Source organism: Chiloscyllium plagiosum, chromosome 13 (genome assembly GCF_004010195.1).
Source record: "Chiloscyllium plagiosum isolate BGI_BamShark_2017 chromosome 13, ASM401019v2, whole genome shotgun sequence".
Classification (NCBI taxonomy): Eukaryota; Metazoa; Chordata; class Chondrichthyes; order Orectolobiformes; family Hemiscylliidae; genus Chiloscyllium; species Chiloscyllium plagiosum.
In genome coordinates this window covers 5,288,212-5,314,919 of record NC_057722.1, presented here as the reverse complement: position 1 = coordinate 5,314,919, position 26,708 = coordinate 5,288,212, and the positions used below count along the sequence as shown (strand labels likewise).

Genomic DNA, 26,708 nt, shown 5'->3' with positions numbered 1-26,708 from the left:
GATCACTGCTGACATCTTGGAAGAATTCTCATTTGTCTGATGAATTCCACCATGTCTGCCGCAAGACCACTAGGGTCCATTTTGGTCATGGGGCAGAAATTGAGCCCTCGGATGAGAACTTCAATCTCTTCCAGTTGAAGGGTGTGGTCTGATAAGTTGACGATCGATTTCCCTGTAGTGATAACGTTTTCAACTGTGGTGCCAGGGGAGGCTTGGCTACTGCTGGTGGTGATGTCAAGTTTCTTCTTGGTGTGCATGTACGTGGTGTAGTTCTGTAGCCTCGTCTGCTTGGCAGTGTCACATAACTGCAATACTGTGTTTTGAGTGCAAGCTGAGTGTGTGGAATCTATCTTGATTTCCAGGTTATGGCACCCACGGTAGAGTTGGTGCACAGGCTGTTTGAGGAGTTTGTGAGAGGTGTGGTGGCAAAGTCTCTCAGCGTAATCTATGTTGTAGGTCGACTTGAGTGGGTTAATGATCTGTAATCCTTTTGGGATCTTTCCTGCTTTCTTGCATTTCTGCAGAAACTTGATGTCTGTGCCAATATTTGCAATCTTGGAGATCCTCTTCATTTTGAGCTGGCAGTTAGTGGTGTCGATGGTAGCCATCATGTTGAGGAGCCAGTGTTGAACTGGGGTGAATAAAGTTACAAATCGCACAACACCAGTTTATAGTCCAACAGGTTTACTTGGAAGCACTCTCTTTCGGAGTGTCACTCCTGTAGCAGGACCATAAGACGCAGAATTTATCACAAGATTACAGTGTCATTTAAGTAAAACCTCAATTTAACAAACCTCAATTGTAGTTAAGTCTTTCATCTTTTAGAATAGGTTACAGGTTTTGGTTCATTAATATGTAAATATTACATATGATATGGATTGACTGCCTACCGGTTGTGTAGTTTTTGAGAAAAATAGAATGCTTCTGTAAATATAACTCTACAAATACAAATTCACTCCATAGACTTATTCTCAAGATAAATTATGTTTTATAAAAACATAATGAGCTGAAATGTCTGCACAATCGGTAGGCAATCAATGCAACAGTCAATCCATATCATATTTTGTAAATTCCACTTTGGGTATAGAATCAGTCTGAGTCAAGACTGGGATACAGACATACTCTCACCTCACATCTTTAACGCACTGTCTGAGGTGAGATGTCACCCTTTTTTTATAAAATCTTAACTTATCTCAAGAATGTGACTTAAAAGGGATTTACATATTAATTAACTGAAACCTATAACCCATTCTAAAAGATGAAAGACTTAACAACAATTGAGGTTTGTTAAATATATCATTTTATTTGTATGACATTGTAATCTTTTGCTATAAATTCTGTCTTATGGCCCTGCTACACAAACACCTGAAGAAGGAGCGGTGCACTGAAAGCTAGTGCTTCCAAATAAACCTGTTGGACTATAACCTGGTGTTGCGTGATTTGTAATTTTGTCCACCTCAATCCAACACCAGCTCCTTCATGTCATCCCTGAAGGAAGCCAGACATCTGCACTGCAGTACCATGTAGTGATGTAGATTCACCACCATTGTGTAATTAATCAGTACTCATTGAATTTATGAATTCAGCAAAGTGCACAGTTGTGATCAGTTTTGACACAACCATGCATGTCCAGTAATTTAACAGTAAGCAATTAATTGAATTTACTATAAATTCTAAAAGGTAGATATGGAGAATAATGGGACTTAACAAACGTCCATTATATGGTATTTAAAAGAACTGGTAGATAAAGTGCAGAGCCGTAGCATTTTTGCATTTTCAAAATTTAAAATGTAAGTTTTAACAAAATCAGGCATTTTTGGCTTTGAGGGTCAGGATGAGAGACTTAAATCTAAATCAATTGGGCAAAAGTGCCTAACTCTTTGCATCTTAGATTTCTTTAGAAAATATTTTATTCAATCAAATTAGGGCAATTTAAACACACTGCTTTATAGTTGTATTTCCTCTCCTTGACTCCAGAATTATTTTTTTCAAAATGCAAGTCTTCAAAAGAAGAACTTCTCTTTTCACCTCAACTTAAAATGTATTATTTACAGTCCTTTGTGAGAATAAGCATATATTGAGAAAGACTCATGAAGTGTGCAAGGAATCTGCATCTTCCTGGCAAGTAGGCAACAATGCTAAAAATGTGTTACTGGAAAAGTGCAGCAGGTCAGGCAGCATCCAAGGAGCAGGAGAATCAGGAAGGGCTCATGCCCGAAACGTCGATTCTCCTACTCCTTGGATGCTGCCTGACCTGCTGCGCTTTACCAGCAACACATTTTCAGCTCTGATCTCCAGCATCTGCAGTCCTCACTTTCTCCTCCAAGTAGGCAACAATGGACAGCAGGCTTGAGGATTAGCTGTGAACTGAAGCATAGTATGGCAAAAAATACAAAATGCCTCAGAGAATAGGCTTTTCACATAGTGAATCAAAATAACCACTGGAGAATAGTTTTTTTTGTTTTCACCTGAATTATAAGAAGCGATACTATAATATAGACATTATCCACTTTATCAATTTATTATCTAGGCAGTTAGGATGAAAATTAACAACAATATTATACTGACATTGAGACAAATTGAGTACAAGCATATGTTTCATTTCTGAAAACATGATAAAAGTTTCCAATAATATAAAGCCACCATTATAAATCTTCTGATAAATGGCAAGTTGGTAGAATAGCAAAGAATTTGATCCTGCATTTGTGGATAATCATTTAGGGACTCAAATTTGTTTGGTGATCAGGTACAGTGGCCATAATGTTTTCCCTTCCACACCTTAATCATTACAAAAGTGATTTCCAAAGTTTCTATTTAGCAGCTGCAGCTTACTCAGGAGTAATAACATCCTGTTCCTGTGCCCTTTAACCTGTTTTGATATAATTCCATCTGTGATGCAATTGTCATTTTGACCATTTATAATATAATAATAGATTGATTAACTCAAGGCAACTAAAGACTAGGTTATTCTTCTGTCCTCAAAGGTACACACTGACAGTTCTGGAAATAAAGCTCAGTCAGAACTCTCCATCTTGATCTTCATCATCCCAGCCACATGACTCAATCTGCTCATCCTCAGGGAAATCAACTTCCAGATCATAAACAAACTTTGGGTCACTGGGTTTTCTCTGGTTCTGTTCAAACAGTTCATCCATGATTTTTTTCTTTTTTGCCAACTCATTGTCATCAAGTTTGTTGAGATCCTCCTCTGGGTTGATGGAGTTTTCCTTCAGGAAGGTCTCCAGGCTCTGGTTAAGACTCAGACCATTCAGGCTATCTCTCAGGAGCTGATATAATTTCTGCAGCTGCTGCTGCGACACTCTATCGAAATATACTTGGTGCCGAGGGTTATTCTTCATCTGTTCTGCGGCTTGGCCACAATCTATGATCAGTTTTCAAAATGGGGAAAAAAATGCTGTCATACTATTCAATGCTTCACCCATTTCTTCAACTTTCTCACGATACTGACTAACTAAAGTATACATTAATATAATCTAATCAAGAAAGAAAAGAACTTCAGTTATTTAAAGCTCAGATAAGAGGTGTAATACAATTCCAGTAAAAATCATGGAAAAAGAAATGAAGTCTCATTTTTGTCTAATTTACATGTTGGTGTAATATTATACTCAAGCCTCCTCCCACCTTTTTTTCATTTATCATCTTAACCCTCTGTTCTCTTCTCGCTCAAATGTTTGTTCATTTTCTCCTGAAATACATCTATATTATTTCACTCCAATCACTACCTGCAGTATCAAATTCAACATTCTTCTCACTCTTTGGGTAAAGAGATTCCATCTGAATTTTTGATTGGATTTCTTCGTGATTATTTTACACTGAGCCATTGCTGTTGTTTCCAAGAGGAAACATTCTCTCTGTAGCTACTCTATCAACATCTTTCAGTTTTAAAGACCTCTATTCAGTCACCCCTGAAACTCTTATCAAGACAGAAGAGGGCCCGCAGGCTATTATTTCCTGATAAGGATGATATCCAAAATCTATAGATATATGCATGCATGCATGACTGATGTACTGTTTATTCCTACACTTGTACTTTGTCTATTATTTGAATATTCTCCATTGTATTATTATTTTCTTACATGCCCATTTTTCCTGATTTACTATCTAAAAGTATTCACATTAAAATTTCCCAGCCCAGTTAGAGGCCACACTTTGGAGAATTGGATGTGTTGGGTCTGGAAAGGGATGATGCGGAATGTGGAATGTAGCACACTGTTCTGCTCGGAGGTGACACACCAGCTATGTGGGTAAATGCGCCACTCGCTCTAGTTGTAGACTTGCCTGTGAGGAGTGAGACAAGCATTAATTTGTTCTTTGTGATGGTTTGCAATGGTTAGGAGATTGGAATAGTGAGGAGATTGTAAGAATTTTCTGCTCTTCAAAGGAATTTTTCATCAAACTGTTCTGTTTGTGAACATATTTCTGGCACTGGGTGGTACGGTGGCTCAGTGGTTAGCACTGCTGCCTCACAGCACCAGCGAACTGGGTTCAATTCCACCCTCAGGCAACAGTCCGGGTGGAGTTAACATGTTCTCCCCGTGTCTGCACGGGTTTCTGCCAGGTGCTCTGGTTTCCTCCTACAGTCCAAAGTGGAGGTTAGGTGGATTGGCCATGCTAAATTGCCCACAGCATTCAGGGATGAATAGGTTAGATGTGTTAGCCATGGGAAATGGAGGGTTACAGGGAAAGGGTAGGTAGTTGGGTCTGGGTGGGGTGCTCTTCGTGGAGTCAGTGTGGACTTAATGTGTCGAATGGCCTATTTCCACACTGATTCTGATGCTGACATTTGAGTGGGTTTAGCTTTTATATAAAAAAAATTGCATTCATACAGTGTCCTTTATCTTCACAATCAACAAACAATCCCTGAAGTGCAATATATAGCCATTGCAAATTGTCACCACACTGTTTATGTAAATGTATTAACTTAACCAGATATCTTTCATGTTGTGTGACAGCAATGGTTTGTATGGTTTAAGTACATTATCTTAAATTGTTGCCATACTAACAACATTGGTGGAAAAATGTATAACACATGACCTAACCTAGTGTAATTTAATTATTTTTGAAAGATTAGAGTCCATATAGTGTGGAAACAGGCCATTTGGCCCAACAATTCCACACTGAACCTCCAAAGAGTAACCCATCCAGACCCATTCCCCTACCCTATTACTCTACATTTCCCCCTCACTAATGCGTCTAAACTAACATCACTGAACACCATGGGCAATTTATCATGGCCAATTCACCTGTCCTGCACATCTTTGGATTGTGGGAGGAAACCGGAGCACCCAGAGGAAACCCACCAGGCATGGGGAGAACATGCGAACTCCATACTGACAGTTGCACGAGGATGGAATCGAACCCGGTTCCCTGGTGCTGTGAGGCAGCAGTACTAACCACTGAGCCACTGTTCCACCCATTCTATACAAAATGTTCTAAGTTTAGAAGGGAAACTGTTTTATTAATGTAGTTATTTTAATTATCCAAGTGGATGTAATAGTAAAATACTTACAATTTCATTCAATCATGGTAAGTATCAGCAACAATGCACTTCCACTCCATGTTAAGGTGAACTTTACAATGTCTCCCTGCTTGCTATGATTAGCATTCACATTGTTGATGCAATATTAGATGGGTCATTTAAGATTAAACATAAAACTAGGTTCTCACCTGAAAATTTGGAGAAATTTCGAACAGGTATCATCCTTTGTCGAGTTTTCTTAGTATTTTCATCTTCGTAGATTAAAACAATAGCAGGTGGTTTGAACTTAACACCACACTTCTTTGGAACGTAAGCCATCACATTTCAGCTAGAAGATTCTTTCAGCTTACAGGCAATTCATAACGAGGTCACAGAGTTGGTGAAGTTGGGACAGTCAATAACTTTTGTGTCTAGCTCCGGGTATTTTAATAACCTTTCTTCTACATTTTAAATTTTTAATGAAAAATAATCCACATGAATATCCTGTATAGGGAAAAATAAAACCATTTAAATCTAAGTGTCAGAAACTCTCTTCTGAACTTCAAAAAATGTGTTATGTAGAACATATGGCAGTAAGGAGTAACAGTACTGAATATAGGTGTATTATATCTCTTGAGAGTAAATTGGAACAGGTTATCTATATAGCTGAAATAAATAAAGTGCTGAAAAACTCAGCAGGTCTGTGAGCAACTGTGGAGAGAAAGCACAGTCAACGTTTTGAGTCCAGTGTTCTGAAGAAGGGACACTGGACCTGAAAAGTTAATTCTGTTTTGTCAACACGGATACTTACCTGCTGAGTTTCTCCATCAATTTTTGAAAGTTGGCACTCCCCAACCGTCCCTTCCACCCCACCCCACAACTGTATGAAAAATGAAAAGATTATCTAACAGTGGTGTTTAAAATGGTAAAATGACTTCTTCACAGAAGGTAGTTGAAATCTGGAACTCACACCCCTAAATAAAAGTGCCTGAGGCTAGAGGACAATTGAAGATTTCAAAACTGAGGTTGGTAGAATTTTGTCTGTCAAGCATACCTAGAAAATCAGGGAAGGGAGATGGATTCAAGAAGTAAATCAACCTTGATCTAATTGTAGGACAGAAAAAGCTTCTGGAGCTGAAAGACCTACTCGTGTTAGTAATTATAGCCTTGAGGTAATTCTCACAATGCCAGAATAATTACTTTAAACCTCAACAAAAAATCCTTAGCATTGCAACATGAGAAAAATGCTAGTTCTGTGAAATGCTCACATCAAACCTAAGTGGAAAAAAAACCCCTGTGAATAAATAACTGAGAAATATCAAAACTGGAGACCTAAAAAACTGAACTAATCCATATTTTCAAATACAATTATCCCAAACCCAGGGCAATTTTATATATAAGTGACTTCTGATTGTTTACACAATGTTTCAGGGCAATCCCTGATGATCCTGAATACACAGGGCAGAGGATAGGTGCTCCTTTGTCTGAAACTAGGTGTATAGTCATTTCCAAGATTAGAATTCAAAACACCAAGGAAGGGAGCAAGTGCAGACTAAGATAAATGTTATTTCTCCATTTGACAGTCTGATCTTGTAACTGGACAATATTTGTTCTGTAATACTGAGTATTCTAAGAATTACACTGACAGTCAACAATTTAAGGTCGTCAGTTGGGCTTGCAGTGTGGAGCACTTTCATGCTCTAGAAATGTTAAACACTGGTCCCTGTTATTTGGAGACAGAACATATACAGACATTGCACCTATTTAATTTAACAAAATAGGAGGCAGATACTTTCTAATTCATCCTCAGATAATACCTTGACTAATCAGTGAAAACCTGTTTGGTTTAAATTTTAACAAAGCTTGGCAATTAACTGTAACTCATCATTTAACTGGTACAATATCCTATTAAGCAATCAGCACTTTTCTCATACAATTTAAAATATACTCCCCTTTAAGTTAGTATTCTCGCGAATTGTGCTGATGAGTGAAAGGTGAAACTCTTCAACAGAATGTGTCTTTTTTCAGAAAAGACAAATTAGTAATACTTATCATTATTATAACTCCGGTAATGATTACAGTTAATTACCATCATAGTTCTCAATATTAATGCTGGATAGACAATGTCAAGAGTGATTGGTCACAGAAAGGAGTACATATGATGGAAGCAGTCAGACTAACTCAGAACAGATAGCAATGGAGTGAATTAACTGCTGAGCTGACTGAGAATTTAGAGGCAGCAATTATTGGGGAAACCAAAGTCATTATCTTTGGTCCCCAAGACAGACTCTATTATCCTCCCTGTCCCCAACCACAGTCTCAGCTTTACCTTCTGTATTTTGTATAGTGTGAATTGATTCTCCTTCCCCATCCTTTCCAATGCAATAACATCACTTGCCTCTGCAGTGTTTGCATTTGCTGCTGAAACTGTATCATCTTCAAACCTAACTACTTCTGTACTCTCTTATCCATCCTCCTCCGCAACATCAGTAAATGTGATCTCATTCAAAATCCTACTAACCTATTCTGCATCAGGTACATTCAGTCATCAACTCTTGCTCCTCTGATATTTGCTTCCATCCCACAACTGAAATTTACCCAGATAGAAAGAAAATCACAGGAACACATTGTTCAGTTAAAGGTAAATATTTATGATCTTTACTAACTTCTTCCTACCTATCTCAACCTAACCCCACCATTCTTCCATTTTCTTTCTCTGATGTATTTTTCTATATTTCCTATATGTTTCTAAGCAACTCACCTAATCTGCTCCTTACTGTAATGGGTTCCACATTCTAAACACAGATTGATGTTGTGTTGCTGTTGTCTTATCAGACCATAGGACCGCGCTCTTATTAGAGAGAGAGAACTGGTGATGATTTAACCTGAGCACCACCACATCTCAGGCAAGGGGAGATTGACAAGGAACGTCCTTCATGCTAACCTCGGGAATTGAACCCGTGCTGTTGATTTGCAAAGCAGTACCATGTCAATCATCCATCTAAACTGACCCCCCAATTACCTAATTCTGAATCCTCCCATGGGTGAATAATTTATTTTCTGTGAAATCATAATTTTTCAAATTATCTTCAAAATTGTCATCCTCATGTTTAAATCTCTTCACACCCCCACTCTTTCCCATCTCTAAACTCCTTTAGATGTACAACCCTCTCCAAACACCGTTTGTTTGGACACCAGGGTCTGGAATTTCTTGCTAAACCACTGCTTCTTCATCTCTTCCAATATTTCCTTCTCTGGTGAAACAGCACTGAGAGTCATAGAGATGTACAGCATGGAAACTGCCCCTTCGGTCCAACCTGTCCATGCCAACCAGATATCCCAACCCAATCAAGTCCCACCTGCCCTATCCCTCCAAACCCTTCCTATTCATACACCCATCCAAATGCCTCTTAAATGTTGCAATTGTACCAGCCTCCACCACTTCCTCTGGCAGCTCATTCCATACACACACCACTCTCTGCGTGAAAAAGTTGCCCCGTAGGTCTCTGTTATATCTTTCCCCTCTCACCCTAAACCTATGCCCTCTAGTTCTGGACTCCCCGACCCCAGGGAAAAGACTTTTTGCCTATTTACCCCATCCATGCCCCTTATAATTTTGTAAACCTCTACAAGATCACCTCAGTCTCCGACGTTCCAGGGAAAACAGCCCCAGCCTGTTCAGCCTCTCCCTATAGCTCAGATCCTCCAACCCTGGCAACATTCTTGTCAATCTTTTCTGAACCGTTTCAAGTTTCACAACATCTTTCCGATAGGAAGGAGACCAGAATTGCATGCAATCCGGGGAGCCCGGATCGTGCCTGCTCCCCCAATTAAGGTACTCTTACTATAGAATATTAAACTAATAGGAATTCGTAACTAAAGTAATTTAGATCACTGTGGGCAAGTGATCTAAGATCACATTGGCTACAAGGAGGTAGTTCTTGAGGCAGAATCTTGACTCGTATACAGTTAGTGTTTACTTTGTTTAAACAAAAATCTCATATTTTACCCTTGATTAAAAGACTCCTGCAATATTTAATAATTTCTGAGATCAAATCACAACAAATGTATCAATTTTTAAAAATTGATGTTTATACAGCATTTAGTAGGAAAAAAGTTCTGAGTATTTCACAAAGGTGTAATCAAATATACAAAAATAAGTGATTTATATAACTACTTTCACTGGCGGAATCTCTCACTGGGGGACTTGCTTACAGAATAAGAGAGACTCATTTAAAACAGATGTGAAGGAATTCATAATTCTAGAGTGCCGTGGACACTCGGTCACAAAGTATTTTAAAAGGAAGTAGATTTTTGAAAATTGAGTGCCGTGAGACGCGACCACAAAAGACGCAGATCAGCTGTGATCCAATAGAAATGGTAGGACAGGCTGAAGGGACTGAATGATCTACTCCTGCTCTGAGGAGAAAGTGAGGACTGCAGATGCTGGAGATCAGAGTCGAGAGTGCGGTGCTGAAAAAGCACAGCAGGTCAGGCAGCATCGGAGGAGCAGGAGAATCGACATTTTGGCATAAGCCCTTCCTCATGCCTGCTCCCCCGCTGCTGCCTGACCTGCTGTGCTTTTCCAGCGCCACACTCTCTCGTCGACTCCTGCTCCTGTTTCTTTTGCTCTTTACACTAATATAACTGCTGTTAGGTAGTAATAAAATACTCACTAATATTAGTAACATTCCCACCGATCACAGGTATAAACGGCAGTTCCCAGTAAAACTCAATTATCACTGATATTGCTCCGTATCTATAGTTACCGACTAAATGGAAAGATCAACCAACCACAGTACAGTCCCAAAGCAAATTGGCTGCCTCTGCACTGATCATGTAGAGAGAGTTACCATGCTCTCATGAGTTTTAATACCTTCATAAATCACTAATCACATTTCTATTTTGCTATTTTATTTGTAATCAAACCTGAACTCGCCCTTGACAACCTCCGGATCCTCATGGCAACCCAGCCAATAAAAGACCCCTTCTGCGACCGATTGATCTCCTGCCTGACAGTGAACCATGACTTACCGGCGCCGTGCGCCCATTCTGACGGGAGGGAGGGAGGGGGGGGGGGATTGTTCGGGTGGACGGCATACCTGTCGTCCTCGGTTTCCCCGCTGCCACACCGTCAAGGAAGAGACGGTGAACCGGCGGTGAGCTCAGGCAGTGCTGAGGAGAGCCGCGGTCTGGGTCCTTGGCCGGGCCTGGCCGGGCCGGGCCGCTGGGAGAGGCCGGTCATGGATGTCAGGCGGGCCGTGCTCGGAGTCTGGTGTCTGTGTGTCGCTGTTGTCACATGTAAGAGCAATTACAGGGTAGTCCGTGGGTTCTGGATAGACGGTGGGCTGTTTATGAGCGGAGGCTGTGAGTCAGCCTAATTTGACGCGGGCACCGAGCAATGCCTGGTGCCGATCGCAAGCATTCCAGTTTATAGTTAAAATCACACAACACCGGGTTATAGTCCAACAGGTTTAATTAGAAGCACTAGCTTTCGGAGCGACGCTCCTTCATCAGGTGATTGTGGAGGGCTCGATCGTAACACACAATTTATAGCAAAAATTTGCAGTGTGATGTAACTGAAATTATACATTGAAGAATTGATTGTCTGTTAAGCCTTTCCTCTGTTAGAATACAGTGTAACAGAATACAGTGATAGTTTCACTTCTAACAGAGGAAAGGCTTAACAATCAATTCTTCAATGTATAATTTCAGTTACATCACACTGCAAATTTTTGCTATAAATTGTGTTACGATCGAGCCCTCCACAATCACCTGATGAAGGAGCGTCTCTCCGAAAGCTAGCGTGCTTCCAATTAAACCTGTTGGACTATAACCTGGTGTTGTGTGATTTTTAACTTTGTACACCCCAGTCCAACACCGGCATCTCCAAATCATTCCAGTTTATGGCCGTGTCTAACCGCGTCCGGGGGTTGTCAGGGAAGACACAAGACCAACACCTTCCTCCCCCATCTCTGACAAATGCAATTCAGAACTTGAGTCAAGTCAGGTGAAGTTTGTTGTCCTCCTCCTCGACGGCATAACAAACTGTTTCTGGAAAGATGAAGTCCATCACCAAGCGTCAGACGTGAACTTGTCCCTCAGCGAAAAGCCCAGCAGAATCTACAGAGGCTCTTCGGCCCAATAGTTCTCTACCGCCAAAGCTACACTGGTCCCACTTTCCAGCACTAGGCCCATAACCCTGAAAGTTAGGACGCTTAAAACTGCAGGTGCTGCAAATCTGCAGCAAAAACAGATATTGCCAGAAATACACAACAGATTTGGTAGCATTCGTAGGGGGAAAACAGCTGGTATTTTTGGTCAATGAAAGGTTAAAAAATGAATATTCGTTAACTTGAAACATTGAGCGTATTCCTCTCTGATGGTTTTACCTTACCTCCTGAGTATTTCCAGCATTTCCCGTTTTTGTTTCAGGTTGTACCTTGCTTATGAGGTGGGATGATCGTAGAGTCATATAACAAAGAAACCGACCCTTTTAATCCAAGTCTTCGGTGCTGACTATACAATCCAGGCATCCTACTCTGGTCCCACTTGACTTAGCTTGGCCCATATCCCTCTAAACCCTTCCTATTCATAAACCCATCCAGGAGCCTTTTAATGTTGTAATTGTACCTGCCTCCACCACTTTCTCTGACCGCTTGTTCCATTCGTGCGCTACCCTCTGCTATAAACGTTACCCGTCCCAGGTCTTTGTTTAAATCTTTCTCCTTGAAACTATGCCCTTTTAGTTTTGGGGTCTCCCCACCCCAGGAAAAAGTCCTTGACTATTCACCCTTGCCATGCCCGTTGTCATTTTATAAACTTCTGTAAGCTCACCCCTCAGACTCTAACACTCCAGGCGGAAAAACCCCAGCCTATCCAGCCTTTCTCTATAGCTTGAGCATCGCTATAACTTGAGCACTGCAGTCCTGGCAACACACTTGTTAATCTTTTCTGCACCCTCTCAAGTTTAATAACATGGTGACCAGAACTGTAGTGGCCTTACTGCTATTCTGTACAGCCACAACATGACATCCCAACTCTTTTGTACTGACCAATGAAGGCAATTCTCTGTTGACTTTTTATTTTCTTGCTGGAATTAACTCTGGAGTTTCTGAAACTACGTGTCATTGTGGAGATAAATTCCTGCCCACAGCTCAAAATTGTCACCTGCATTAATAAACAGCTGAAATTTCCCATCTAGTCACTGTGAAGCAGCAGTTGTCGATGTCAGCAGGGAAAGCATAGGTCACTGGAACAGAGCAAACTAGTAAAATACTTGGTGTTAAGATCCATATTTTACCCCATTTTGATTTGAAAATTGTTGGGTGCAGCCTTTGAAATGAATGATGCCATTCCTTATCTTGCAATGGAAGAACATTTATGAGACATACAAGGAGGACAGCCAGTTTCTTTTTTCCAGTATCTGGTAGAGGTATATCTCCTCACAAAGGAGGCATATTAAGATGGGACAATGTATGGCTGCAACACAGTAGAGGTGATAGAGTACAAGCAAAAGAGCTCCTGAAAATAAAACTCTAACCCTTGAAGAAAAATGATCTTGATCTCTACATGACACATTACATCGATCAGTGACAAACCACTGATACACCAGTTACGAGACCACTCGGCACAATTGGTTCCAAGTTTAGGAAACACCCAGTGCTGCTACTCCTAGGTTTAGGGAACATAGCACTAATACTCCTAGGTTCTGAAACGCAGCATTAGTACTCCTAGGTTTCGGGAACATGCAGTGTTAATGCTCCAAATTCAGAGTATGTGCAGTGCCCATCCAAATAAGTTAGACTATGGGGCTGTTGTACCATATAATTAAGGGAAGGCATCATTCTCTTTCAAGTTTGGGAACAGTGCTAAGCAGTTCAAAGAAAGTGCAGTTCTCACCCTTGCATTTCTCAGGCCTCTCTATTCCTGCACCACTTTTAAGATTGTAGTATAGAGTCATAGATATGTACAGAACTGAAACAGACCCTAGGGTCCAATTCATCCACGCTGACCAAATATCCTAAATTAATCTTGTCCCATTTTCCAGCACTTGACCCATAGACCTCTTAGACCCTTCCTATTCATATACCCCTCCCGAGGGCTTTTAAATAGTGTAATTGTACCAGCCTCCATCACTTGCTCTGCCAGTTCGTTCCATACACACACCACCTTCAATGTGAAAAAGTTGCCTCTTATTTCCCTTTTAAATCTTTCCCCAAAACCTATGCGTCTAGTTCTGGACTCACCCACCTCAAAGTAAAGACCTTATCCATTTACCCTATCTGTGCCACTGATGATTTTAGAACCTCATAAGGTCACTCCTTAGCCTGTGATGATCCAGGGAAAACAGCTGCAGCCTATTCTGCCTCTCCCAAAAGCTCAAACCCTCCAAAATTGGTAACATCCTTGTAAATCTCTTCTGAACCTTTTCAAGTTTAACAATATCCTCCCTTTAGGAGGGAGACCAGAATTGCACACAATATTCCAAAAGTGCCCAAACCAATGTCCTGTGCAGTTGCAACATGACCTTTCAACTCCTATACTCAATGATCTGGCCAATAAAGGAAAGCATACCAAACACTGCTTTCACTATCCTATCGACCTACGGCTCCACTTTCAAGGAACTATGAACCTGCACTCCAAGGTCCCTTTGTTCAGCAAGCCTCCAGGATCTTACCTCATTTATCTAAATCAAACACCATCTGCCACTTCTCAGCCCATTGGCCCATCTGATCAAGATCCCAATGTACGCTAAGATAACCTTTTTTGCTGTCCACTACACCTCCAATTTTGGTGTTATCTGTAAATCATTTATACAAATGACGAAAAGCAGTGGACCCAGCACCAATCCTTGTGGCACACTACTCATCACAGGCCTCCAGTTTGAAAAGCAAAAATCCACTACCACCCTCTGTCTTCTACATTCAAACTAGTTCTGTATCCAAACAGCTAGTTCTCCCTGTATTTCATGCAATCTAACCTTGCTAACTAGTCTACCATTAGGAACCTTGTCGAATGCCTGACTGAAGTCCATATAGATCAAGTCCACCCCTCTGCCCTCATTAATATTCTTCGTTACTTCCTTTAAAAAAAACTCAATCAAGTTAGTGAGTCATGATTTCCAATGCACAAAGCCATGTCGACTATCCCTAATTGGTCCTTGCCTATCCAAATGCAAGTAAATCTTGTCCCTCAGGATTCCCTCCAACAACTTGCCCCACCACCAATGTCCAGTTCACCAGTCTTTAGTTCCCTGGCTTATCCTTACCACCTTCCTTAAACAGTAGCACCACATTAACCAACCTCCAGTCTTCCAGCACTTCACCTGTGACGTTTGATGATCTAAGTATCTCAGCTATTTAGTTAATGTTATCTTTTAAAATGCATCCCTTCACATTTCTGTTAAATTTCATCTGCCATATTTCTGCCCATCACATCTTTCTGCACTCTGCCATTACCCTTCTCACTTTTTACATTTCAAAATTCTTTGTCATTGCAAACTTTTAAATTATGCCTTGTATGCCTAAGCACAGGATAAAAAAAACACAGGGATTCTAATTCTGGGAACACCACAGTACACCTTCCTCAGCCAATTGTACATGTATGTACTTTAGTTTTACTAACAACTTCATTATTTAGAACTTTATCACATGCCTTTTGAAAGTTCTGTACAACTCCATTACCCTTACCAACACTGTCCATTAGTTCTTCAAAAAACCCAGTCAATTTTGTCAGAACTTAGTGATCAATTTGTAAAGGTTATGTTTTTCCATGTGTCAGACTGTTGGTCAAATTTCAGATATCGTCCTTAGAATTATTTATAAATAGAGGGCTATCATTTAGAATAATTTTTCAAAATTACAATAATGACTTGCTTTTATATAGTGTCTTGTCCCTGGACAACCCAAAATACTTTATGGCTAATTAATTTGAAGTAGTCACTGATGTTAAATAGTAAATGTGTAATCCGTTTGAACCCAACAAGATTCCACAAAGAGAAATATGATAACGACTAGATTTACTTTTGTGATCTTGATGGAGAAATTAATATCAGCAAGGATATCTGCTTTTCTTTGGGATATTGCCATGGGATCCATAATGTTCAGCTGTGAGAGCAGGCAGGGCCTTGGCTCAACATCTCAACCGAAACATCTCAACAATTCAGCACTCCTTCAATACCAAATAAGAGCATCATCCTGGATTTTTCAGCTTGGTTTTCTGGAATCTTCTGACTGAGCAGTCTTCCTCACTGTGCATGCTGAAACTTCTAAAGAAAGTATTCCTTTGGCTGATAATTGCTTTGGCATACCCTGAGTTTACCAAAGATGTGATATAAAAATGCAAATGCTTTCTCCAATGTTGCTTTCTCTTTATTCTGTGCCTATTTTAAGAAAAAGTTTGATCAATTCATTTCCAAGGCATGTCACACTGACAGTTCTTTAAATGGCATTCAGCCAATTGCTACCTACCTCCTATGTGAAATCTCCCATCTTCAGCATATCCTGAAATCTAGGTGCCCTAGAATTCAAATAGCTTTTAGATTTTTCCAGATTTTAGTAGCATGGCATTTGGAAGAAAATTTTCTCCAGAATGTGCTGGAGAAGACTGGATGTAGGTTTGTTCGCTGAGCTGGAAGGTTTGTTTTCAGACATTTCGTCTCCATACTAGGTAACACCTTCAGTGAGCCTCCGAATGAAGCACTGGTGGTGTAGCCCGCTTTCTATTTAGATGTTTGAGTTTCCTAGGGTTGGTGAGGACTTACGAAGGGAACACAGATGAGAAATTTCTATGCATCTCCTGAATTTGAAAAAAAAAATTCTTACCTAGTTCCACTTGTTAAATAGTGTTTCATATTAAGTGTGGAGTGTTACTGTTCTGTGTTTATACAGGTGATGATCCTTTGTACTCTGAGCCCTGGCTTCGATCAGTGAGTTTGAACAGACATATTGTAAAGAATGGATTTCATAGGTAAGAGCTGTCAGATTATAAATATGTTGCTGTATTATTTTAATACAAGACAGCTAATGGAAGTAGGTTGAAGCAGTGTGCTTTTCCAAAAGCTGTCTTTGTCATACATTCATTTGATTAGACAGATTTGTAATTATTGTAACAGATTTCAGGGATGAAGATGTATTCTGTAAGGAAAAGCACTTATAAACTATTAAATAGAATAAGATTGGCATTCTACAGAATTACATAATTCCAAGCTAGAATTATGTTAAAGTACACCAGAGAGAGGGAGAGAGACAGTATGTTATCAGACTTTTGAATGGACCTCTTTAATGTTAATGTTGACCTGTGCGTGTATGGAATGAGCTGCCAGAGGAAGTGGTGGAGGCTGTTACAATTACAACATTTAAAAGGCACCAAATGTTGGCAAATGGAAGTAGATTAATTTAGGATATCTGGCCATGTTGGACCAAAAGGTCTGTTTCCGTGCTGTACGTCTCTATGACTCTAAATCTGATAGGCATTTATCACAGTGGTAATGGGGACGCTAGAGAGAACTAAAATAAATTTGTGTATATTGATGAAAACTGGTAATCTTGAAATACATACTAAAAGAGAGAAAACACAAAAGGTGCATGCAGCAGAGGGTGGAAACTAATAAACCAAATAATAGCAGCTATCAACAGAGTACACAGATTAAGGCAGTGATACCACAATGATCAATACATTTGTCCTATGTAACTTTCAGGAATAAACCCATGTGCTACTTAAAGCTAACAGATGTTTATGGCAACCTTATGTACAGTGCTGCAAGAGTCTCAGCGTTTGCCCTTCTCCAACAGGTTAGAGGTTAGGGTGGATGAGCAAACTGATCATGGTACTATCAACCATTCAATTCATAGAGAGGAAAGGAATGTGATAATGATAAGGGACAGTATAGTCAGAGGATAGGTACTATTACATTTTTATGTTATTTGTAGTGAGCTAGGAATTAATCATTGAGGTTATACATCTAGAATTCCACATTTACTGCTGCAATCCAGTGTAGCAGCAATGCATCAGTGCATCAGTCATATGGTGAGCTCTAAGGAATAGCTTTGAATCTCCACCATTGAGTGTAAAATTGTGAATATTTCAAACATATGGAAACCAGAATAATTATAGCCACTGTTCTATGCAGCCATGACCAGGACCCTGAACGGTGTGTTGCCTACGTGATGCTTTGCTTAAGTACATCTTCTTGAAGCTGGAGAAAAACTTAGGATGGAAATGGGAAGAATTAATTCTTAATATCCTTTTGGGAACCAAAAGGTTTTTGAGGATATTGCTAGGAGAGTCAATATAGTGGAACCAGTTGATGCACTGTATTTAGATTTTCAGAAGACTTTTGATAAATTCCTGCATGGGTATTAGTAATAAAAATTAAAGTGCATGTGATTGGGAGTAATATACTAGCACCAGTTAATGATTGGCCAAAGGGCCTGTTTCTCTGCTGTATAACCCTCTGACTCTATTATTGCTGAACAGGCAAAAAGCAGGGACTAGGAATAAATAGGTTAGTCTCAGGTTGACAGGCTGTGATCAGTGAAGTACTGCAAAGATCACGGTTTTGGTCCTCAGCTGTTCACCATCTATATCAATGATTTAGATGTGGGAACCAATTGTAACATTTCTAAATTTGCTGATGATTCAAAACCTGGTGGGAGCAAGTGTTGTGCCGAAGATGCAAAGAGATTTCAAACAACTGAGAGTGGACAACAGCATAGAAGATGGGCTGTAATATGAATAAGATTGAGATTGTCCACTTTGCTAAGAGGAATGAAAGTGTAGTGAATTTTCTTCAATGATGAGAGATTGGAAAGTGTTGCTGTCCAATGGGACCTGTATGGTGTTCTTAAGTCACTGAAAGCTAGTGTATTGGTGCAACAAGTAATTTGGAAGGCAAATTATATGCTGTCCTTCACTGCACGATGACCTGACTTCAGGAGTAAAGTCATCTTACTTCTATTTGTATAGAACAATGGTGAGTATTTGATGCTGTTCTGGTCCCCTTGCCTAAGGAAGGATATATTTACCCTAGCAGAAGTGTAGTGGAGGAAACCCTTTTAATTGTTTATGGGACATGGGCGTCACTGGCTAAGCCAGCATTTATTGCTCATGCCGAATTGACTGGAGGGTAATTAAGAGTCAGTCACATTGCTGTGGGTCTGCAGTTACATGTAAGCCAAACCAGGTGAGGATAGCAGTTTCTTTCCTGCAATGACATTAGTGAACCAGATGGGTGTTTTCTGGCGATTGACAATGGTTTCATGGTCATCATGAGACTCAATTCCACATTATTATTGAATTCAAACTTTACCATTTGCCATAGTGGGATTTGAACTTGGGTCCCCTGAACATTATCTTGGTCTCTGGATTAATAGTCCAGTGATAATACCACTATGCCAATCATCAGATTTATTCTTGGGATGGTGGAATGCGATAGGAGGAGAGATTGAGAACACTGTATCTGTATTCTCTGGAGTTTAGAAGAATGAGAGATGATCTCATAGAACTTGCACAATTCATAAAAGGCAACATCACGATCTCTCTGCTCATCTACACTGCCAAGAATCTTACCATTAGCCCAGTACACTTTATTCCTTATGCTCCTTCCAAAGTGAAACACCTCACTTTTACACATTAACTCAATTTGCCACCTGTAAGCCCAACTCTGCAGCTTATCTATGTCCCTCTGTGACCTGCAACATCCTTCTGCACCATCCGCAACTCCACTGACCTTAGTGTCATCTGCAAATTTTCTAATCCATCCTTCTACGCCCTCTTCCAGGTGAATTATAAAAATGCCAAACAGCAATGGCTCCAAAATAGATCCTTGTGGTACACCACTAGTAACTGAACTCCAGGATGAGCATTTCCGATCAACCACTGTTGATCAACCTCTGTCTTCTTTCAGCCAGCCAATTTCTGATCCAAACTGCTAAATCGCACTCAATCCCAGGCCTCCGTATTTTGTGCAATAGCCTACCTTGGGGAACCTTATCAAACGCCTTACTGAAATCTATATACACCCCATCAACAGCTTTACCCTCATCCACCTGTTTGGTCACCTTCTCAAGGAAATGAATAAAGTTTGTGAAGCACAACCTACCCTTCACAAAACTGTGTTGACTATCCCTTATCCTTTCTATTATTCCTTTCTAAATGATTATAAATCCTATCTTTCATAACCTTTTCCAACACTTTATCCACAATCAAAGTAAGGCTTACTATTCTATAATTTCCAGGGTTGTCTCTATTCCCATTCTTGAACAAGGGAACAACATTTGCTATCCTCTAGTCTGCTAGCACTATTCCTGTAGACAATGACAACATAAAGATCAGAGCCAAAGACTCTGCAATCTCTTCTCTGGCTTCAGAGAATCCTAGGACAAGTCCACCAGGCCATTTATCTATTTTCACACTTTCCAGAATTGCTAACACCTCCTCCTTGTGAACCTCAATACCGTTTAGTCTAGTAGCCTGTATCTCGTATTCTCCTTGACAACATTGTCTTTTCTCAGTGTGAATATTGACAAAAAATATTCATTAGCGCTTCCCCTGTCTCCTGGGCCTCCACACACAACTTCCCACTAATGTCATTGATTGGCCCTAATGTTACCCTAGTCATCCTTTTATTCCTGGTACACCTAGAGAAAACTTTAGGATTTTCCTTGATCCTATCTGCCAAAGACTTTTCATGTCATCTCCTGGCACTTCTTAGCTCTCTCTTCAGGTCTTTCCTGACTAGCTTATAACTCTCAAGCGTCCTAACTGAGCCTTCACGTCTCATCCTAACATAAGTCTTCTTCTTCCACTTGACAAGAGATTCAACTTCCTTAGTAAACCATGGCTCCCTCACTCAACTTCTTCCTTTCTGCCTTACAGGTATATACTTATCAAGGACATGCAGTAGCTGAATAAGGTCCACATTTCAATTGTGTCCATCCCCTGCAGTTTCCTTCCCCATCCTATGCATCCTAAATCTTGCCTAATCCCATCATAATTGCCTTTCCCCCAGTTCTAACTCCTGCCCTGAGGTATGTACCTATCCCCTTCCATCGCTAAAGTAAACAAAACCAAACTGTGGTCATTATCACCAAAGTGCTCACTTACCTCCAAATCTAACACCTGGCCAGGTTCATTACCCAGTACCAAAGCCAATGCGACCTCACTCCTTGTTCAGGAGATCATCTTGCACACGTTGGACAAAAACTGACCCACCTAAAGTACTCAAACTATATTCCAGTCAATATTTGGAAATTTAAAATCCCCCATAACAACTACCCTGTTAGTCTCGCTCCTATCCAGAATCATCTTTGCAATCCTTTCCTCTATATCTCTGGAACTATTCGGAGGTCAATAGAAAACTCCTAATAGGGTGACCTCTCCTTTCCTGTATCTAACTTCTGTATATACTACCTCATTAGACGAGTCCTCAAGTGTCCTTTCTGCCACTGTAATACTATCTTTGGCTTAGAAAGTCACACCTCCCCCCTCTTTTACCACCACCTCTGTCCTTACTGAAAAATCTAAATCCTGGAATGTGTGACAACTATTCCTGTCCCTGCTCTATCCATGTCTCCAAAATGGCCACAGCATACAAGTCCCAGGTACCAACCATGCTGTAAGTTCACCCATCTTATTCTGGGTGCTCCTAGCATTGAAGTAGACACACTTCAAACCACCTTCTTGCTTGCCAGTGCACTTTAGTGATCTTGAAGCCATATTTTTGACCTCCCTGCTCTCAACCTCCTGGACACTACAATTTAGGTCCCATTCCCCCTGCTGAATTAGTTTAAACAATCCCGAAGAGCATTAGCAAATTTTACCCCCAGGATATTGGTGCCCCTCTGGTTCAGATAAAGACCATCCTGTTTGTAGATGTCCCACCTACCCCAGAATGAGTCCCAAATATCCAGGCATCTGAAACCCTCCCTCCTGCACCATCCCTGTAGCCACGTGTTCAACTCCCCTCTCTCCCCTATTCCTTGCCTTGCTAGCATATGGCATTCCTGAAGAAGGGCTTATGCCCGAAACGTCGATTCTCCTGTTCCCTGGATGCTGCCTGACCTGCTGCGCTTTTCCAGCAACACATTTCCAGCTAGCATATGGCATGGGCAATAAACCAGAGGTAACAACTCTGTTTGTTCTCACTCCAAGCTTCCTCCCTCGCTCCCTGAATTTCTGCCTTAAATCCCCATCTCTTTTCCTACATATGTTGTTAGTGCCTATGTGGACAACTTGGGGCTGCTTCCTTTCCTCTCAAGGATCCCGAAAACATGATCTGAGATATCACGCACCTGGCACTTGAGAGGCAACACACCAATCGTGAGTCTCTCTCGTTCCCACAGAACCTCCTATCTGACCCCCTAACTATGAAGTCCCCAATGACTAATACTCTGCTCCTCCCTCCCCTTCTCTTTTGAGCAATAGGGACAGACTCTGTGCCAGAGACATGTGCCCCTTGGCTTACCCCTGGTAAGTTGTCCCCCCACCAACTATATCTAAAACGGTACACTTGTTATTGAGGGCAACGTCCACAGAGGATCCCTGCACTGTCTGCCGGTTCCCTTTCTGTCCCCTGACTGTAAACCCATCTGCATTTTTCTTGTACCTGAGGTTTGACTACCTGCCTGTAACTCCTCTCAATAACTCCCTCTGCCTCCTGAATGATCTTAGGTTCATCCAGCTCCAGCTCCAGTTCCTTAACGTGATTTTCAAGGAGCTAGAGTTGGGTGCATTTTCTAGATGAAGTCAGCAGGGACACGAGTGATGACCCTTACCTCCCACATTCTGCAGGAGGAACATTCAACTGCCCTCACCACCATTCCCACTATTCTAAATTCCCAAAGTTTTCATGCAACTGTAGTGATATCTCCTGGGACATGAGTGTTTTGGCACCTCACAGCGTCACAGAGATGTACAGCATGGAAACAGACCCTTCGGTCCAACCCATCCATGCCGACTAGATATCCCAATCCCACCTGCCAGCACCCGGCCCATATCCCTCCAAACCCTTCCTATCCAAATGCCTCTTAAATGGTGCAATTATACCAGCCTCCACCACTTCCTCTGGCAGCTCATTCCATGCATGTACTACCCTCTGTGTGAAAACGTTGTCCCGTTTTATATCTTTTATATCTTTCCCCTCTCACTCTTAACCTATGCCCTCTTGTTCTGGACTCCCTGACCCCAGGGAAAAGACTTTGCCTATTTACCTCATGCTAAGACCTTAAATAATGCATGCGAGAGGTCATGTTTTATTATCTTAGTATCCTGCTTGAACAAAGAATATTAACCTAACATCTTCCCGGTTCTGTCTCCTTGAATTTGTATGACCCCATCCTGTAAAATACAGGAAAAATCAAATGTTTTCTCCCATGGCAATTCCACATTAAACCGTCAATTTTCCACCTTGCCCTTGTATATAAGGCTAAATTGTGAATTTTCTGTCCTAAAGCCTCAGTACTGTGTGATGTCTTTGCTCAATGAGACAGAGTTGCAAAAATCTGTCAAGGTTAGAATAAAACATGTAAAACGACAAAATGAATCTAAATGCCATGTCCATGCGGTGAACTTTGAGGAAACATTGATGAATAAGTAAGAACCTGACTTCTAGTGACTAATTGACTGCTTGTTACATTTTGTAGAGAGTTAGTAATGGATGTTGACCTTGGTGAAGGTGCTCAACCCGGCTGTCGCATTATGATTAAGGAACAGTTACCACAAGGGCTTTATGTGGATCCATACGAACTTGCTTCAATGCGAGAGCAGAAGAGTAAAGAGGTATGAGAAATGCAATCTGCTCCATTTATCTTTTGTCATTATTAAAAGTGTCACTATGAGGGAGTTGGACATCTTTTTCATTATATTCATGTTAACATCCATTTCTCCTATGTGCATCACTGATATGCATCTCCTGACAACCCAAGTTCCCTTCCTGGCTAAAGGCAAAATGTGCGGATGCTGGAAATCTGAAACAAACACAGAATACTGGAGAAACTAAGCTGGTCCAGCAGCTCTGAGTAGCGAGAAATAGTATTAACATTACTGCTGAGTTACTCCAGTAGTCTGTGTTTGTTTCCCTTTCTAGCTCCTAAGTTAGCTGATATTGTTACTGGTTACGTCTCCTTAGGTTCTGTCTGTCTCTCATTCAAATCTGCTGCCATTATCCCTCTCCTTCAAATAAAACAAACCTTTACCCACTATCCGTGCAACTCCCATTTCATCTCCAACTTCTATTTCTTCAAATATTTCTTGAAAATGTTGTCATCTCCCAAATTTGTCCCCATCTTTTCTGGAATCAGCCGCAGTGCAGAAGGAGGCTGTTTGGTCCATCTTAATTGTACTGGCTCTCAGAAAGATTCGTTCTCTTCATTGCCATTTCCTGACTTTCTTAATGTAACCCTGCACGTTATTGTATGGGCTAATTTGTTTTTAAATATTTAAGTTAAAGTTGCCTCCACCAGCTAATATCCCTTTATGTGACTGGGTGTTATGCTGTTTTATTATGCCTCAGTGAAGTATCTTGGACACTTAACGAATCTTAAAGGTGCTAGCTAAGTACGAGTTGTTACAGTTAACACTACAAGCAAAGTCAAATACCACATATATGATAAACATTCTTTACGCTGTCTGATTAAATAATTCCAGCCGAAGGGTAAAACAAGATGGACATAGGATAGAAACAATCCATCTTAAACTCAACTTCAGATCTGTTTGTCGTGGTGCACAGCTCTTATAATGCTTTGACTAACAGCTTTTATAGGGTAAACCTATTTATTTAGATCTATTATCCATTGAAGTTGCTCCCTGGTGCTGATTTTATTGAGGCTTGTAAGTGATTTGCTGCTATGTTTTAGTGTGGACAGCATGGCCAAGTCCTGTTTTTATTTAAACGACCTCTTGTGACAGCCGACCCTGTATATGTGCAGCTGCTGTGTCTAACAAAATGAATGCTGGAGACCGTTTCAGTTAGATCCTCTTGGAACTTGGTTGCAATATAAAAACTGGTGTACCTAATGTCAATATTGTGAAATCAGATGCATTGTCACTACTACTGGGTATTTGTTTTTATTAGTAATGTCACTGATTTCAACAGCGGCAGTGGTCCTAGTGGTAATGAATTATAGCTGGTAGTTATGAATAGTCCTGATGAAGGATCCTGCCCGAAACATCTACTTCTCCTGCTCCTCAGATGTGTCTAACCTGCTGTGCTATTTCCAATGCCACACACTGAGTGTTATTCACTTGGACGTAAGTAGCAACTGGCAGTGGCTATTCTTGCTTTGTGCTATTTGTGCTTGCTTAACATTTGCAAATTGTGTGCAGATACTCGTTCAGAATGAGATCGATATTGAAGCTCCAGAATATTTATCAGCAACGCATGCAATTATCGTTTATCTGAAGCCTGACCCCAGACATCATGGACATTTTACTGGTACAGTCCCAGTACATGTACGATATCATCGGCCAACAGACAGAGAGGAAGCCATTGCTTTGGTGACCCTTCCAGATCCACAGTTGATGATTCACTGTCAGGAAAGTATGTAACAAATCAGAATGGGTGCCTTCCAGTTTTTGTTTTTTTGCCTTGCATATTTCTGTCCCCTCGCTTGGCTCATGTTATTGTTTGCTTATGGTTTCATAAGGGAAAACTATTGTCTTGTTCCCCATCCGGAAAGCCTACATTCTTTATTTCACAGCGAGGAGGGGAAATTGGGGGAAGTGGGAAAGGGAAGGGACTCTGGTTGGCAATGTGCTTCACGGTGCAGCCTGAGATGAAAGGAATTGATTTTGATTTGATTCTGCCAAAAATTAATAGTAGCTTGCTGAAAGAGCATTGCTAACTTGCAGTAATTCGAGTGAAATTTAAATATACTTCATAACTGGCAGTAATATAAATGACCCACTTAAGAACATAAGAACAGGGGGCAGGAGTAGGCTGTTCTGTTAAAGTATCTATTTGAGACGGCTCAGAGAATCCCTGATGGACTCGACGTGTAGCCTCTCTTGGTCCGTCTCAGAGATTGTACTCTGTGGTAGTCTGGAATATAAAACTCTTACAGAAGTTTAGTTTAAATGATTACCTTTATTTACCAATGGCATCAAAGTTACACTATAACATAGATACCTACAAGCCAAGCTTGAGCTAAGCTTCTAAAACCACTAGCAGAGTAGCGGCACCAGCTCTTACCCCTAAAAGCTCTCTCAGGCTACTCCTCTTATTGCAGCAAACAAGCTGTTTTCATACAGAATTTGGTATTAAAATTACAAAAACACCACATGTCCTTATTCAGATAAGCAGCAATAAAATGGCAAAAAGTTTGCAGAGGAAGCGAAACTCATTGACAGGTCTGTGTACGCTTGACTAATTAAGCTATATGCACATCTAAGTGGGAGCCCTGGATCCAGCCAGGCCCCAAATGGCTGATTGCTTTGGTTAAACTTCCGTTTAACAGTTCATCATAACGAGGCATTAGTCTAAACTATGTGGGAAAGGTCTTGGGGTCACCTCGCTCAGCTAACATGTCCAGTATCGAGCTCCTACAAAATGGCTTTTTCTTTCAAAATCATCTTAGATTCCCAGAGTGCAAATTAAATTCATAACATTCCCGGATCTTGAGGTCCAGGGAACAACACACAAACATTCAATCCATGACAAGCCAGTATTCACTCAAAACAGACCATAAAAGGTTAATTTTCCCACCAGCTTCCGACTGCTGTCTCTCTCTCTCTCTTCCGCCCCCCCCCTCCCCACCAATCTCTCTCTCAGTATTCCTTGAAATAATGTTTTCTCTCTCTCACTCACACATAAAACCCTTACTATGTCGGGTTTTTCCTTGCCTGTAAGGGTAATGAGGTATTCGCTCATCGATGACTGTATCGGCGCTGCCTCGTGCTCCCACGAGGAGGTTGAACAGTTCATCCACTTTACTAACACCTTTCACCCCAACCTTAAATCTACCTGGACCGTCTCAGATTCCTCCCTCCCCTTCCTAGACCTCTCCATTTCTCTCTCGGGTGACTGAATCAACACGGACATTTACTGTAAACCGACCGACTCCCACAGCTACCTAGACTACACCTCCTCCCACCCTGCCCCCTGTAAAAACGCCATCCCATATTCCCAATTCCTTCGTCTCCGCCGCATCTGCTCCCAGGAGGACCAGTTCCAATACCGAACAACCCAGATGGCCTCCTTCAAAGACCGCAATTTCCCCCCAGACGTGAT

At 40.9% G+C, this 26,708-nt stretch overlaps 2 protein-coding genes across 5 annotated transcripts in view; one reads left to right on the top strand and one right to left on the bottom strand.

The window, feature by feature from the left end:
• Positions 1–2,496: 2,496 nt before the first annotated feature.
• cep19 (centrosomal protein 19) lies at positions 2,497–10,663 on the bottom strand. 3 transcript variants are annotated; one of them, XM_043701735.1, is made up of 3 exons: positions 10,582–10,663; positions 5,689–5,983; positions 2,497–3,382 (listed from the first exon to the last, which is right to left on the bottom strand). In XM_043701735.1, exons 2-3 carry the CDS (start codon positions 5,816–5,818, stop codon positions 3,018–3,020), a joined length of 495 nt encoding a protein of 164 aa, XP_043557670.1. In that variant the 5' UTR covers positions 5,819–5,983; positions 10,582–10,663; the 3' UTR covers positions 2,497–3,017. The 3 variants fall into 3 exon arrangements, with proteins under 3 accessions (XP_043557670.1, XP_043557669.1, XP_043557668.1); XM_043701734.1 differs by lacking the exon at positions 10,582–10,663 and adding an exon at positions 10,409–10,472; XM_043701733.1 differs by lacking the exon at positions 10,582–10,663 and adding an exon at positions 10,156–10,242.
• A 36-nt stretch (positions 10,664–10,699) lies between these two features.
• boka (BCL2 family apoptosis regulator BOK a) overlaps positions 10,700–26,708 on the top strand; it is a 71,186-nt gene continuing 55,177 nt past the window's right edge. Inside the window, exons 1-4 of one of the 2 annotated variants that reach the window (XM_043701728.1) lie at positions 10,700–10,780; positions 16,372–16,450; positions 23,125–23,260; positions 24,806–25,019. In XM_043701728.1, coding sequence (XP_043557663.1) covers positions 10,723–10,780; positions 16,372–16,450; positions 23,125–23,260; positions 24,806–25,019 — 487 coding nt within the window. In that variant the 5' untranslated portion in view covers positions 10,700–10,722. The remainder of the gene's footprint in view (positions 10,781–16,371; positions 16,451–23,124; positions 23,261–24,805; positions 25,020–26,708) is intronic. The other variant, XM_043701729.1, reaches the window with a different exon arrangement.